At 39.0% G+C, this 16,347-nt stretch overlaps 1 protein-coding gene across 38 annotated transcripts in view; it reads right to left on the reverse strand.

The window, feature by feature from the left end:
• clasp2 (cytoplasmic linker associated protein 2) overlaps positions 1-16,347 on the reverse strand; it is a 55,566-nt gene that overhangs the window by 13,853 nt on the left and 25,366 nt on the right. For 5 of the 38 annotated variants that reach the window (XM_065291176.2, XM_065291063.2, XM_065291163.2 and 2 more), the window contains 18 exons: positions 15,597-15,732; positions 15,445-15,515; positions 12,341-12,400; positions 12,178-12,255; positions 11,898-12,065; positions 11,762-11,799; positions 11,486-11,650; positions 11,226-11,246; positions 10,273-10,377; positions 8,156-8,182; positions 7,608-7,634; positions 5,473-5,640; positions 5,221-5,262; positions 4,422-4,529; positions 3,489-3,551; positions 1,715-1,821; positions 1,395-1,418; positions 1,015-1,262 (listed from right to left, as the gene is read on the reverse strand). In XM_065291176.2, coding sequence (XP_065147248.1) covers positions 1,015-1,262; positions 1,395-1,418; positions 1,715-1,821; positions 3,489-3,551; positions 4,422-4,529; positions 5,221-5,262; positions 5,473-5,640; positions 7,608-7,634; positions 8,156-8,182; positions 10,273-10,377; positions 11,226-11,246; positions 11,486-11,650; positions 11,762-11,799; positions 11,898-12,065; positions 12,178-12,255; positions 12,341-12,400; positions 15,445-15,515; positions 15,597-15,732 — 1,656 coding nt within the window. The remainder of the gene's footprint in view (positions 1-1,014; positions 1,263-1,394; positions 1,419-1,714; positions 1,822-3,488; positions 3,552-4,421; positions 4,530-5,220; positions 5,263-5,472; positions 5,641-7,607; positions 7,635-8,155; positions 8,183-10,272; positions 10,378-11,225; positions 11,247-11,485; positions 11,651-11,761; positions 11,800-11,897; positions 12,066-12,177; positions 12,256-12,340; positions 12,401-15,444; positions 15,516-15,596; positions 15,733-16,347) is intronic. The other 33 variants (XM_065291193.2, XM_065291219.2, XM_065291211.2 and 30 more) reach the window with 30 other exon arrangements.

Raw genomic sequence — 16,347 nt, forward strand, 5'->3', positions numbered from 1 at the left:
TGTGTATATGAAGAGTTTGGTTCCAAAACGCAATAAACGTCATAAAAAAAGAAAAAGAAAAAAGAGTTACCGCAAAAATCACTATTGCATGTGGTCAGTATAAAAAAATTTAATTCTTCATTTTACACTAAATCCGATATCCGCCATGTTATTCTGTCATCTTTTCTCCTTTTTTTTCAAACCGTGATAAGTCAGTCCTCCTTTTCTGCAGAATGGAATAAATCCGCTTAACCAATCACTGCGCACCATTCCACGCATTGTAAACAATTAATGGCGGTGCTTTAAATACACACAGAATCCTAGTTTTCCTCATCTGCTTTGTACTTTGTGATCAACAAACAAACAAAAAACAAAATAATACTTTTGATGGCATTGATAAACCTGTGGTGCTTTTCTGTGATGGGGACCAAAAGCCATCAAAATCGAATAATTTACATGAGCGGCAGTCAGGTGAAGGAAAAAAGCATCAAGCTTCTGTCATGCTAACACATCGACCCCAGGGGATCTTATGAAAAACTTTCCATTATTTTACTTGAAGTCAATGAAAATCAGGACCAAAACATTTTACAGTTGGATGCTGTCAAAAAAGTTCAGCGACGACGTCCCAAGGATGATAGCAGCAATGACAGTGTTCTTAATATGACTTAGTAAGTGTTTTGATTAATGCCATTAATGTTTTTCTTATCAGTGCATCCCACTAGTCAACAAAATGAATATAACATGGCAAAGATGAATGCACATTTATTGTTTCAATAGATTTATAGCATTTTGAAAAAAAAAACGTCATGGATTTTCTGCATTTTGCTGAAAAAATAATCAGTTTTTATAATAAATCTTTGAAAAATGAAATGATGGATTTAAAGATGCTATGTGAAAGTTTGTAACAGAAAATATTGTTTTTCATCTTCTCACTTTCTTGGTATAGTAAACAAATTTTTACCCAAATTAGTAAAAATGTATTTATTGCGTTTTGGAACCAAACGCTTCATATATTTGTAAGTTATCGCATGTTACCTAAGAGTGCGTTGGTTCTTCAGCAACCCCTGCAATCCCATCAGCCCCTCTTTTCTCTCAGACCAGTTTGAAGAAGCGCAACGATTCAGCACTTCTGCCACATCCTCGGTCTGCCGCATATATGTTGGAATACTGCCATTCCGGGAGCTATAGGAACGCTCGGAGCATGCGCTCGATGCGTCGCTGTTTGCATCATCATCAGAGTACATCCCATAGTTGTCGTATCGCCGCCGAGCAGGTTTCTTCTGCTTAAAGGAACATGAAAGAATAAATACAAATTAATTGGGTATGAATTCATAAAAAAAGAAAGACATTTTGGAAGAATTTCCAAGGTTAATGCCGAGACACAGACAAGCGGACAAAAAGCCAAACACACTAACCTTTCCCCGCATATCTCCTAATAGCTGGCAGCATTGACAAATCCAAAGATTAAAGCATGATTGATGAGTTAAAGACAGACAATTTAGCACACAATATATGCGATTCTGTTAGGGTTATATGTATATCAGTACGGTCCTGTTTATTTGTTTACATTTCCCTTGCAAAATACAGTTATCACTGTATTGTTACTGGTGTTATTGTTTTGTCTTGTATATCTTATCCAAAGAATTTACTTAATGTAGGTGCGTGGTGTAACCATATGAGGACTTTAGTTGTGAATATTTGGTAGTTCCTGTGTGTAAATGAATGCATTATTTACCAAAGCATCTGCCAGAGCTTCTTCCACATCCGATCCCGTGTTCAACACTCTCATGGCACTAACTGAGGATGAAAGACGACTGGACTGAGACATACCCAACCCAGAGCCTAAAATACACATTACACATTTTACAAACACACACACCACACACACACACATGCACAAATACAACTTGCACATCAAAAATAAAGTTGCATGCGCTGATCTTAGTAATATTTACATCCATCTCTGCTGCTTGAACCAAAACAAAAACCAACCACAAATAATACAGAAACCTAAACTAGACAATGTGAAACAAAAATATAATCACAGTCAATAACATTGACGAAAAAACATAAATTCCCATATAAACAATACATTTCACAGGAACTAAAAAAAACTGGGTTAATTGAGGAAAAAAGACAGGTAAGGTGTCATTAAAAACCAACTAACTGAATTGACAGCAAAAAGCTTCAAATGCAAACCAGTATCTTTCAATTTTATTTTTTACTTATATATTTAATTTTCTCTATTTTCCAAACAACCTGTTAAATTCGCTTTTGTCTCATTTGCTCCTCTTTTCTCATTCAAGCTCTATTTTCTTCTGTCTCATAAAGGTGCACTTAGTTATTTTATCGTTTACGTCAGGATCTTGATGCTGAGCTCACAAATGAAACTGTTTATCTGTTCTAAGAACAGTCAGTAATAAACACTTTCCTGAATGAAAGTGTCTAATAACAGCAGAGTTTGAGAAGTACTTAATGACTGGTCATGTGATCTCAACATGGCAACCCCCAATAGATGACCCACTTCATGTACAATAAAAACAGCTGTTAATATAAGTGAAGTCTTAACTTCATGCAAGTTTCCATATGTTTCCCAATTTCTTCAGGATTTTGCAATATCAAAAAAATGACTGAATGCACCTTTCAAATATTTTTAAATTTGCTAAACTTAATGTTGCCAATGTTCATCCCTAAATTGACGTCATGTTTTCTAATGCTACATACACACCAAACGCGTAGCAGCGCGTTGCTCGCTCTAGATTACTTGCGGGATTTACATTAGTGTCATGGGAATTTTTCACTTTAGTTGAATATTCTCAACTTGCACGAATCAGGGTTCCCACACCTTAGTTAACTTTAAAATCAAGGACATTTCAAGGACTTTCCATGTCCAATATCCTCAAATTCAAGGACTTAATGTGGGGACACATTTCGATGTACAGCAAGGTTCCATCGTGTTGCCTTTTAAGATACATTGTAACAGTTCCCTTTCAAGGGAACTCGCGCTGTGTCACTGCGGTGACACTTTGTGGACGCCTCCAAGGGTAAGTGCGTCTGAATGTGTATATAAATTCAACCAATGGTGAGGCTTAATGACAAAGACAGGGTTATGCGGGAGCCAGGAAGTATATCGCTATCTGACGAATGCGCGTTTTAGGCGGATAGTGCATGTTTTCGCGGCAATTGCGCCACCCAATTCACGTCATTCACATTGCCCCGCACGAGGACGCATCTAATCGCGTCTTTACATTGACTTTGTATGTAATCTACTCGCGCTAATCGTTGAACTCGCGTTTGGTGTGTATGCCCCATTACATTTGCAGCTATTTGCTGGGTGTCACTAGAGTTGTTACATGCGTTATAGATACTGTGGAAAAATGGTTGTTATGATGACTAAAAGCATGCAGGTCCAATGAAAGCTAAACTGAAAGAAGCAAAAGAATGAAATGAAACATGTTTGACAGTGACTTTCTGAAAACAGGCCAGTGCTAGCTGGGGTAACAGTTCACCTGCTGCCCCAAAGGCATCTGGGGCATGAAGAGCACCAGTTGAGCGCGAATAATGCCGGGATGCTGCAAGACACACACGCACAAGAATGCACACACACATAAAAATAACCACCCCAGTGTTAGAGCTCACCAGAGAAACTCCCAATTAAAAGTAAGGTGAGAAAGTGCCATCACCAACCACACACATGCACCACTGTGGCACACACATTCACACACAAACAAACACACACACTGGAAGTGTCAGTGCTCAAAGGTACAAGTCCAGTTCTGCTTAAGTAAACAAAGTTTTGTATGCTTTAAGTACAGAAATTGGGTATTAAATGCATCATACCAAAAATTACAGAGGCCTTAAATGTTCTTAAATGTTCAAATCCTCATCCTTCATTTGGGCACTTAAAATAAATGTGAAAATCCCAATATGAATGATGTATACAATAACATTACACATTATTTGCCACACTGGGTAATTATTTTCTTTCAGAATGCACATATAATGATTTTTAAAAACTAGGACTATTGTTTATCTATCAGGAACTGACTGGCAAGTGGTCTCTAAATGCCCATTTATGGTCTTGTTGTTTACAGCCTTTTTCTCGCGTGTGCTGTATTTGAGGACCACCTTAGATGAAGCTTTTCGGCAGCCATTAGCAATGTTCACAGCCAGAAATGAGGCAAACAAAACATGGCACTGACCAAGCTGAACCAAGTGACGTCATTACATCACTGGAAATCCATTTTACAAGTCAATAAAATGGTAATGCGCTGTAGCAGTGATGCTGGGCCACTGCACATCATTCTTATTTGGTAGCAAAAGCTTGCCTTCCGGTTTCAAATCACGTGACATTTGAACATGACATGATTTTGACTAATCATCTAGGCCACCGCTGAAGTTGATTGGTCCTGGTAGATGAAACGGTGGGCGTGACTACTCACCGAGTGGCGTGAAGGAGCGCACAGGGCTGGTGTCTCTGCTGCTCTCTCGACTGGCCTCGCGACTGCAGCCCTGACTCACGCTAGGACGTGGTATACGACTACCCCTCACTGACACACCCCCAAGATAGTGAAACATACCAAGAAGAGAGCATAGAGAAGAAGATATAGAGGAACAGAAAGGAAGATATCAAAGAGAGAAAAAGTTGGAGAAACAAGAAAGGCCAAAACCATTACGTTGACAATTGCAAAGCAATAAAATGAAAACAGAGATATGTTCTGTTCGAGGAAAAATAGGGGGCCCAATACCAAACCCTAGGGATCCCCAAAGACAGTAGGAAAACAGATATAATATGAAGATTAATATTAGTACTAACTTCTGAAGCTCATGCATGAATTTGTAGTTAAAGCAATAGATAAGAAATAAACAGACAAGGAAAGACTATTGCAGGGGTAGGAATTAAAGGGTGAATGTTAATACATGGGAGGTGGCAGGACTGGATTCTTTGCTTTTAAATTCTGTCTTTCAATTATTGTTCATTGGTTATCTGCATTCAAAAGATGGACTTCAGCCATTTATTTTTGCAAAGAGCAGCACCAAGCTGTGGGGTTTATCATCACAGCAGACAAGGGAAGACCCAGCAGGTTAATGTGACAGCATGATCTGCTTTCCCAAAGCAGCGTGTTACACGGAGCACACGCAGCCATCTTCAGCATGAAACCCATTAAGATGACAGCCCCAGTTCAGACAAGCACATGAATTATCTTAATGGGATGGCTGCGTTGTTGACAGAAGACATACCTCCTTTTGATCCATTGTAGATGTGGCTGATGTTTGATGGAGCTTTGATTGAAAAAGAACATTTCAAGTTTGGGTGAGAACAAGTTTGGATGCATGTGACATTTATGTGAAGGTCGTGAAATTTGCAACACTGTAAAATAAACAAGGCTAGTATCCTATAATCCTACAGAATTAATGTGCACTCCACCCATCAGGATTCGTACTCTAACCGAAGAGATGTGAATCATCACCATCTCAGACATGAGTGCTTACCAACAGATAGGCGTGTGGGGCTGGAGTCTCGGCTGCAGCCTTGACTGCGTGGGATCCGACTGCGACGGTGAGAGCCTGGAGCTGCACTGACACGCTGAGCTCCTGTACTGAGCGTGCTCAGAGCTGTGCTGGCTAACACCCGGCCAGGAGAACCGGAGCGAGAACCCGCTGCAAACATACAGAAAAGAACAAAAAGGCAAAAATTGTGAGACTGATAGACTGATGAACAACTTTTTATGTGCACACCAGGATTGAGCAAATTTCAGAATTTAGCATTTAGAATAAGACTAGCGAATCTAAAACTCAAATTCAAAGAAATTCAACACAGTCTCATACAGAGTATTTAATTATGCCTATTTATGCCTGATATTGAAATATATTCATTGATAAAATAATTACCGGATTCAGATTTTGCCATTAAATAAATAAATAAATACACACGGAAAGGAAATGGATTAGCTTACCTTGTTTGTATGATGGGCTAATTATGCTATAATTTATGTTAAAGGATAATTCCGGTATTTTACACTGAGTCTCATTTCTGGTTTGTTTTGGATGAACTACAGTGATGGACTGTAAATGAAATAATATTTTGACAATAGGTCGTGTCTTAAGTTTTTGACTCGTTTAGAAGTGTCTCTTGACTGTTGTTCATTAAAACAACACTTAACGTTCATTTTCAAAACTGTGCTACTCACCGAGTGGTTTGTGGTGTTCGTTGATGATTTAAAAAAATATATTGGCGCAATGTATGATTTCAATCCGTGTAATTTGCTATAGTGAAACTATTTTTTCAGATACGTCACAACCGTGTATATACTTCCGCTCTATATTTGAGTCTGAAGCATTAGCACACTCCCAAACACTTGATGGTGACAACCACTTTGTCATACAAGTACGCTCGGTGTCAAGCGTATAGACAGTCACAATTGAGCTCAACTTCAAACCTAAGGCTGGTCACTGAGCCATCAAATATGGGAAAAATTTATTTAAACCGAGCGAAAAAACTACAACCACATGTAAACAGACCCTTTTCCATTTCAAGCGGCGGAGTGATATATCAGCGAGCAATGAGTCTTCCAAGAGAAGTCAATGGAATTTTACAAAATGCCAAATAAAACACAACAGAAACTGTAATCATCAACAAACACCACGAACCACTCGGTGAGTAGTACAGTTTTGAAAATGAACGTTAAGTGTTTTTTTAATGACATGTTTGTGCATGGTCATTGACTTCCATTCTGAAGCAGTCAATAGATGCTTCTAAACGAGTCAAAAAGTCCAGACACGACCCATTGTCAAAATTTCAGTGTCCATCACTGTAGTTCATCCAAAACAAACCAGAAATGAGACTCAAAGTGTTAAATACCGGAATTATCCGTTAATAATAACAATCTATACTTAACACTACACTAACATTGGTTATGTTTATTTCTTTGAATTAAATTTGATTTTGATTGTACATTATTCAATTTACATTTCAATTCTGCATCCTGTTTTCTACCTTCATGAATTGAATTTAAATTTAAAATGCTTTTTGTTTCTAAATGATGCACAACCCTGATGCACACAAGCACAATTCCCTTATATGAATTAAACACCACAAACATATACGACTGTCCACCAAACACAAAAATACACAAATATAAATACTGACCTAATAATATTTAAAGCTATAGTCGCATTTATTTTACTCCAGACAGCTATACCACACAAAAACAACAATCACAGACACAAACATCGTGAAATAAGTGCTAGTGATCTTCACTATGCCGAGACCAAAAGGGAAGAATGAGGTGTTTATGGTGAAGTGAAAATGTTTCTTTGACTACAGACTACACAAACACAGATGAAAGCGCCCACGCTGCACTCTGACACGCCAATTACCAAATCTTTCAATTTTCTCACTCAATAAGCCGTGAGGTTTTGTGCATGAATCACGCACAGGTTTCAAAAAAAAAAAAAAAAAAAACATACGTTAGGGCATCCAGAGTGAGCAAAGCTACACACCCTCCATGCAGTGAAGAAAGTGTGGGCTGATGGGAAAAACCTTTGTGTAAAGGTAAGACTCTCATAGGATGAAAGTGACTGCACCAAGAGAATAAGTGACAGATGAAATAGGTTGAAAATCTTACCACCAACAGGGGTAGCAGACTGTGATCCTGAGCCAATGAGGGGGTAGGATTAGGGAACGGGACGGGGCCGAGTGGCCAATTGGTTGGAAGGAGGAACAGCATATTAAACGGATACAATGTATTATGGGGTAAACAACATGCAGTAAATGTGGTGTGATGCACACACACAGTACGAATGATTGAAACCATCAGCCTGCAAATAAAAAAACAGTTTGAGACGCGCACATAGATTCAAAAAGCCCTGCAACAGCTCCACAGTCACCATGAGGACAGATGAAAGACATCATGAATGCACCCCCACTGCTTTACAGTAATGTTTCAAACATGTATTAGCAGTCGAGGCCGCCTCATACACACACACACACGCTTGAACTGATGCGTCTGAGTTTGTGTCTACACGCCTGCAGGCAGAAATGGACTGATACCATCACACCCAAGTGAAGACCACACAACATGCAGGGCACTGAAAACATACAAACGCTTGCACGCAAACTCTCACACACGTTTGCATGAACTAACACACTCGCCAACATGTCAGACGAGGGTACCTGGCGTGCAATCGGAATCGTCGGAACCTAGAGGCACAGAAACAGTTGGAGGAGCTGTGGGTTACAGCGGGATGACTCCTTATAATCTGATAGACACGCACTTGCAGTCAGGGACGCTGTGTTTATGGTCACACTGCACTGCATGCTTACCCTATTTTATAAAGTTATATCTAATAGGGGGGATTTCTTCTGTGCAGTACATTTTAATTAACTATTTGGAAGTTTACCTAAATCCTCAATTACACTTTTTGTTAGACCATCGTGTGTAAAATCCATTTAACTCCTTTCCCGCCATTGACGAGATATTTCGTCAATTAAGAGAAAACGCTTTCTTGCCAGTGACGTGCAATCCATATTTCCACTGTTATCCACTAGGTGGCGCTCTTACCCAACTTATAAAACACTGCAGCATCCACTGATCAAAAAAAAAAACAGTAAAAAGCCCTTTACAAAATTTAATTACCTCAGCTTTTACCTCAAAATTTGGTATTTTTGAAGAAACATACCCATATTTGAGGGATGTGAAAAAGAAAACAAATGAAAAAACTGTTTTTGAAAGCAGAGGATCTGTTTTTTCATTTGATATGTTTATATATTTAAAGAATGCATTAAACTTTTATAAAAATATTTTTTTTTAAATGCTGCCGCTGACTGGATACTTAAAAAAAAAAAAAAGAAAACAGTTAACCTGAACGATTGTTCTTTAAGCAAAGACATCACTTTTGTTCTGAAAACAAACAAAACAAAACAAAAATATTGGTAAGGGTAACACTTTACAATAAGGTTGTATTTGTTAACAATTAGTTAATGCACGAGCTATCCTAAACTAACAACAAACAATACTTTTACAGCATTTATTCATCTTTAAACTCATTCCCCACCAGCCATTTTATTTTTGAAAAGTTGCCCGCCAGCATTTTCACAAACGTTTCACAAAATGCCTTCCAGGAATTTTTTTTTCTAAAAATATATAAACATACAAATATATTAAATGAAATAAAAGACCCTCTGCTTTCAAACAAACAATAAACAAAAAAAAAAAAAAGGAAAATAAATGTTTCATCCAATCATCCTATTTTTTTCTCTGCTTATAAACTCTTAAATATTGGTATTTTTCTTTAAAAATAAATTTTTTTTTTTAGCAAAAAGCTGAAATAATTGCATTTCTGTGAAGGAATTTTGTTAGAGATCAGATTGAGAAAGATTATCAAAACATACACAGAGTTTAAAATTAGTAAATAACGTTTTGGCTTCAGTTGTTTTATAAATTGGGTAAGTGGCCATCAAATTCATCAGTAACCGTTTTTTGTTGCAAATGTTTTCTCTTAATTGACGAGATAACTTGTCAATGGCGGGTAAAGAGTTAAGATCATGTTCATTTTGAGATTTACTAATGCATTTATAAATTAAAAGATTTGTAACGGTTAACATTCATTAAAAACTTTATTGTTCATGTCAGTTAATGTGTTTACTAATACAACCTTATTGTAAAGTTTTGTCCAATAATCAAACTACATCTGATATAAATTTTAAAGTTGACACCCTTAGAAAAGTCAACTCTCTTCTATCACTAAGCGATGCCAAACTTTACTTACATTCTGTTAACTTTATTGTTTTTTGTAAATAAGCTAAAGTTTAGTAAAGTAAGTTTGATTAGAGCACAATGTTCATAGTTCAAAATGTACTGCATAGGAGGAACAGCCTTGTCATATAAACCGTGCCCCGACTCGGTCCTGGAAGTCCGGTGTCCTACAGAGTTTAGCTCCAACTTGCTTCAGCACACCTACCTGGCAGTTTCTAGTATCCTTAGTAAGACTTTAATTAGTAGCTTCAGGTGTGTTCGATAAGGGTTGAAGCTAAACTCTGCAGGACACCGGCCCTCCAGGAGAGAGTTTGGGTTTGCACCCCTGGTATAAACTATTGAAGTAAAGAGAATTTGCTGACAGTATTAAGTTTCATTACAGACGTTCATTTACACTTACATGAGAGATGTGTCAAGTTAGTACGATATGCTGATGGTGCGATTTGTAATCGAAACAACAATGCAATATATATGTGTGTATTTGTATAGCTTATGATTCCCACAGGATGAGTTATTTGTGTGTGCAGGTACTTACGTTGTGACTGGGATGCCATTTTTGATCGGGTTCGCCCTCTGGAGTCAACCTGACTGCTGCTCATGCTGGATGCCGTAGATAAAGTCTGCTTAGTCCTTAATCGCCCTGGAGGTAAACAAGCCAATCATAAAGCTCAAATGATATAGGTAGCAAGAAATGGTCTTGTGTCTCATTCACTCGCAAACACATCCATTCAGACATTGACTGTCAACAGAACCTGTCCAGTGATGGGAAAGAATTAGAGAAAAGATGAATGAATAAGAAATGGAGAGAATAGTAGGGGTATCAGATAAGTAAAGGAGCTTGCTGTAAAGGAGTCACAAGATGAAAGCCATTGGGAGAGGATGACTCATATTCTTGCAATCCCACTAATCACCAGCAGAGAGCAACAGCACTACAATACACACAAAAAGCTGCTCCACCCATTGTATATGAAACACTGGGTTTCCTATTATACCTGAAAGCATGGAAACTACAACTTTATCTATTATTGATGTCAACATGAATTCAAATTAACCCTGTTTACTTAAAACATGTTTCTGTAAATTATTCATCTTTGTTTGTTTGTATCGTTTCAATCCTCACGGTCTTCATTCAAAGCATAATAACTTTTTTTCTGCTTATGTAAGCAAGGATAGTGAGAGTTCAGCCAATGGCTGAGTTTTACCCCTTCATCCAATCACCTGTCTCGTATGTTGCATCTGTCTGACGGCAGGCCGCCCACTCTATGTCCTTTCTCATTTAACGTGTTGTTTTAGGCTGAGATACAGAATAAACAATACAGAAGCAAAACATGTTGGACTTACAACATGTTTACTCCAACACTAGGCATAATTCGATATTGACCAGAGACACAAAGTGAAAGCAAAAGAGAAGGTGGGGGTGGCAAGCAAGAAGAGAAATACAGAGAAGGTGAGGTGAAGAATGAATGAGCAAACGGCAGATGATCTTACCATCCTTATCAGAGGCATCATCTTAAGCCAAAGAAAAGAGAGACAGAGAGAGACGGAGAGAGAAAAAGAGAGGAGCACAGCAAACCGGTTAGAACGAAAGACACAAACACACACTCGCCACACATGAATTACACATGAAAACAAACACACTCGCAAACATGTTACTTTTAATGAATTAAAGTACTGTGTACTGTGCTTGATGAGAGAGACTTGTGCCACATTTCTGCTAATATTACTTAAGAATAGCACGTTGCTCCTACCAAGAGATGCGTACGATCCAGGGGCCAGGGATGTCGGAACTCGCCCCGCCGCTGCCGCCTTTCCGCCGTGTCTCGCTTTGGCGCCTGCGGCCGCGTTAACATCCACATCGCTACGAGAACGCTGCAAAGAGCCTGGAGATCCAGATGTCTTTGAGTTTGCCGGCACTAAACAAAGAAATAAAAATTTTTAATAAATGTCTTTACGCACAGAAACAAACAACCGTTACTTTTTTCATAGAGAACCTGTGACAAATAATACAAAATACTATCTCTTACCTCTGCCAGGAGTAGCTGACCACTTTGACAATGGCCGACTGGGAAAAGAAAGAAAACAAAGCAAAAAGTCAAACTTTCATTGTTCAACTGTTCACTGATGGTTTGTTGGTTAATGACACGAGTTAAATATTCATACTTAAGGCTTTCTTGAGAGCTGGAGGACGAGCGATCGGACTGAGGGAGAGACGCCACACTGCCCGAGCTCTTAAGAAATGACTGAAGCGTCTTCTGATAGGAGGGTTCTAATGAGTTATACAGAGAGTCTGCATCCCCGGGGAAATGAGCCCGCAAACCCCAGTACGCCCTGAGGCAGAGAGCGAGCGAGAGAGAGAGAAACATGAAATACAACACAACACAACAACAGCAGAATGCATGTAACATGATACTAGTTTTTTGTGCATGATGGCAGAACTCACTTCCTGGCCTCCACTCGAGCCTCTGAATCTGCATCTCTGATTCCCTTCCTAATGCTTTCCACCATCACTGCTGTATGCCTGACACATAGAGAAAGAGCACAGTTAGGTACTGTAAGTGTTGGCCTGTCAACACTTCTGCAGGGATATTGTGTTGTATGTGTACCTCTCTAGAGAGTGAATCTGCCATTCCTGCAGCAGAAGATCTAAGAACTCATAACAGCGCCTGGAAGACAGAGAGAAAAACCAGGTTGGGTGCTATACTGAGTATAGATAGATAGATGGAAGGAAGGAAGGACCGATGGATGGAAGGACCGATGGATGGAAGGACCAATGGATGGAAGGACCGATGGATGAAAGGAAGGAACGAATGATGGATGGATGGATAGATGGAAGGAACGATGGAGGATGGATAGATGGGAGGAAGGAAGGATGGATGGAAGGAAAGATGGATGGAAGGAAAGATGGATGGATGGTAGGAAGGATGGATGGATGAAGGAAGGACGGATGGAAGGAAGGAACAATGGATGGAAGGACCGATGGATGGAAGGAAAAATGGATGGAAGGAAAGATGGATGGAAGGAAGGAAGGAACGAACGATGGATGGAAGGAAAGATGGAAGGAAGGAAGGATGGTAGGAAAGATGGAGGATGGATGGATGGGAGGAAGGAAAGATGGATGGAAGGAAAGATGGATGGATGGTAGGAAGGATGGATGGATGGATGGATGAAGGAAGGACGGATGGATGGATGAAGGAAGGACGGATGGATGAAGGAAGGACGGATGGAAGGAAGGAACAATGGATGGAAGGACCGATGGATGGAAGGAAAAATGGATGGAAGGACCGATGGATGGAAGGAAAAATGGATGGAAGGAAAGATGGATGGAAGGAAGGAAGGAACGAACGATGGATGGAAGGAAAGATGGAGGATGGATGGAAAGATGGATGGATGGATGAAGGAAGGATGGAAGGAAGGAAGGATGGAAGAAAAAATGGATGGAAGGAAAAATGGATGGAAGGAAAAATGGATGGAAGGAAGGAAGGAACGAACGATGGATGGATGGAAGGAACGAACGATGGATGGATGGAAGGAACGAACGATGGAAGGAAGGAAGGATGGATGGAAGGAAAGATGGATTTAAGGAAAGATGGATGGAAGGAAAGATGGATGGAAGGAAGGAACGAACGATGGATGGATGGAACGAACGATTGATGGATGGATGGATGGAAGGAACGATAGAAGGAAGGAAGGAAGGATGGATGGAAGGAAAGATGGATTTAAGGAAAGATGGATGGAAGGAAAGATGGATGATGGTAGGAAGGATGGATGGAAAGATGGATGAATAAAGGAAGGATGGATGGATGGAAGGAAGGAACAATGGATGGAAGGACCGATGGATGGAAGGAAAAATGGATGGAAGGACCGATGGATGGAAGGAAAAATGGATGGAAGGAAGGAAGGAACGAACGATGGTTGGAAGGAAAGATGGAGGATGGATGGAAAGATGGATGGATGAAGGAAGGATGGATGGAAGGAAGGAAGGATGGAAGAAAAAATGGATGGAAGGAAAAATGGATGGAAGGAAAAATGGATGGAAGGACCGATGGATGGAAGGACCGATGGATGGAAGGAAAGAAACGAACGATGGATGGATGGAAGGAACGATGGAAGGAAGGAAAGATGGAGGATGGATAGATGGAAGGAAGGAAGGATGGTAGGAAGGATGGAAAGATGGATGGATGGATGGATGGATGGATGGAAGGAAGGAAGGATGGATGGATGATAGATATAGATAGAGATAATTAATCACAAATTAACTCATTCCCCGCCAGCAAGTTTCACAAAATGCCTTCCAGGTAAATTTTCTACTATAAATATATAAACATACAAATATCAAATGAAAGAACAGACCCTCTGCTTACAAACAAACAAACAAAACAGGAAAAAAGGTTTCATCCTATCTTCATTTGTTTTCTTTTTATAACCTTTTAAATATGGGTAGGTTTCTTCAAAAATACCAAATTTTGAGCAAAAAGCTGAAATAATTGCATTTTTGTGAAGGGATTTTAGAGATCAGATTCAGACGGATTATAAAAACATACAAGAAGTTAAAAATTATTTAAATTAGTTTTTGATTTAGTTTTGTATAAACTGGGTAAGAGCACCATTTAGTGGATAATAGCGGAATTACAGATTACCGTAAAAAAACTTGTCAGTAAAGCAACACTGGCGGGAAAATGTTTTCTATTAATTGACAAAATAACTCGTCAATGGCGGGGAAAGAGTTAAAGGAATATTCCATTTTCTTAAAAGAAAAATCCAGATAATTTACTCACCACAATGTCATCCAAAATGTTGATGTCTTTCTTTGTTCAGTCGAGATGAAATTATGTTTTTTGAGGAAAACATTGCAGGATTTTTCTCATTTTAATGTACTTTAATGGACACCAACAATTAACACTTAATTCAACACTTAACATTTTTTTCAACGGAGTTTCAAAGGACTAAAAACGATCCCAAACGAGGCAAAAGGGTCTTATCTAGCGAAACGATTGTCATTTTTGACAAGAAAAATAACAAATATACACTTTTAAAGCACAACTTTTCGTTTAGGTCCGGTCAAGCGCGACCTAACGTAAATGCGTAGTGACGTAGGGAGGTCACGTGTTACAAATATAAAACTCACGTTTGCTGACTATTTTAAACAATAAACTGACACAAAGACATTAATTAGTATCAGTTGACATACAACAACGTAGGAACGGTCCTCTTTCACCACATTTGTAAACATTGGGGCGGAGTTTCGCGTTCGTCCTCTGTGACCTCTTGACGTGATGACGTATGGCGTCGGGTCACGCTAGCGCATGACGACCGGATTTAAACGAGAAGTTGTGCTTTAAAAGTGGATATTTGTTATTTTTATTGTCAAAAATGAAAATCGTTTTGCTAGATAAGACCCTTAAGCCTCGTTTGGGATCATTTAGAGTCCTTTGAAACTCTGTTGAAAAAACTGTTAAGTGTTGAGTTAAGTATTAAATGATGGGCTCTATTAAAGTCCATTAAATTAGAAAAATCCTGCAATGTTTTCCTCAAAAAACATTATTTCTTCTCGACTGATCAAAGAAAGACATCAACATTTTGGATGACATGGTGGTGAGTAAATTATCTGGATTTTTCTTTTAAGAAAATGGAATATTCCTTTAAACAACATTGCACATGTCGCTGTGATCCTAATGCCTGAATGCCTAGCAACATTTTGGCATCTTACCTTCTGACCGCCACAGACTTCGACGTGCAGTTACTAGTGATGAGAGGAATTAGCCGTGGGATGTGAGTGTGCTAAAAAAGCAAAAATTCAAAATCAAAACACAAACAAAGCTCAGTCAGACAGAATGGACTCGCATTGGCAGCATTTCTTACCCGTATGATGATGCGTATGGCCGCTGTGCCGGATGTGGCCATCACTTTGGCACAGTTAGGGATGAGATTAAAGAGCACAGGAACGATCGCTTCTGCTCCATGATCAAACTTATTCCCCAATATTGTAGACAGATGTCTGCACAGACACAAATATAGCGTACAGTGAATAAATAGTTAATCTCGAAGAAACAAAGCAATTGTAACATTTCATAAATATATGACCCTGCATGTCTAAACCAAGCTCAAGTACTTTTTGTAATTTATGGTTTTATACATGAAATCATCGAACTTAAAGGTCACGTTCTTTCTTATCCCATTTTTTAAACCCTAGTTGGTGTGTAATGTTGCTATAATAGCATAAATAATACCTGTAAAATGATAAAGCTAAAGTTCACTGGCAGGCGATATATTTTCTTTAACTTGAATTCGCCTTTCAAAGCCTACAGCAAACGGCCGGTTTGGACTACAGTCCTCTACTTCCTGCTTTAATGACGTCACTAGAACAGTTTTTTGACTAAACTCCGCCCACAGAAAATGTGAGTCGCAGCTAAGCAAACGGCAAGCTAAGAATCACAACACACTAAACAAAACACACAATCAGAACTCGATATGTATTTCTGAAGGAGAGACTTCATAGAACAAGGAAGACATCAGACCGTTTTGACCGACGACAGTGAAAACAACGCTATAGAGATAAGTAAATTGTGTGAAAAATACTGTGAAACATGAACCTATGTTATATTGCGCACCG

This window comes from Paramisgurnus dabryanus, chromosome 19 (assembly GCF_030506205.2).
Source record: "Paramisgurnus dabryanus chromosome 19, PD_genome_1.1, whole genome shotgun sequence".
Lineage (NCBI taxonomy): Eukaryota > Metazoa > Chordata > Actinopteri > Cypriniformes > Cobitidae > Paramisgurnus > Paramisgurnus dabryanus.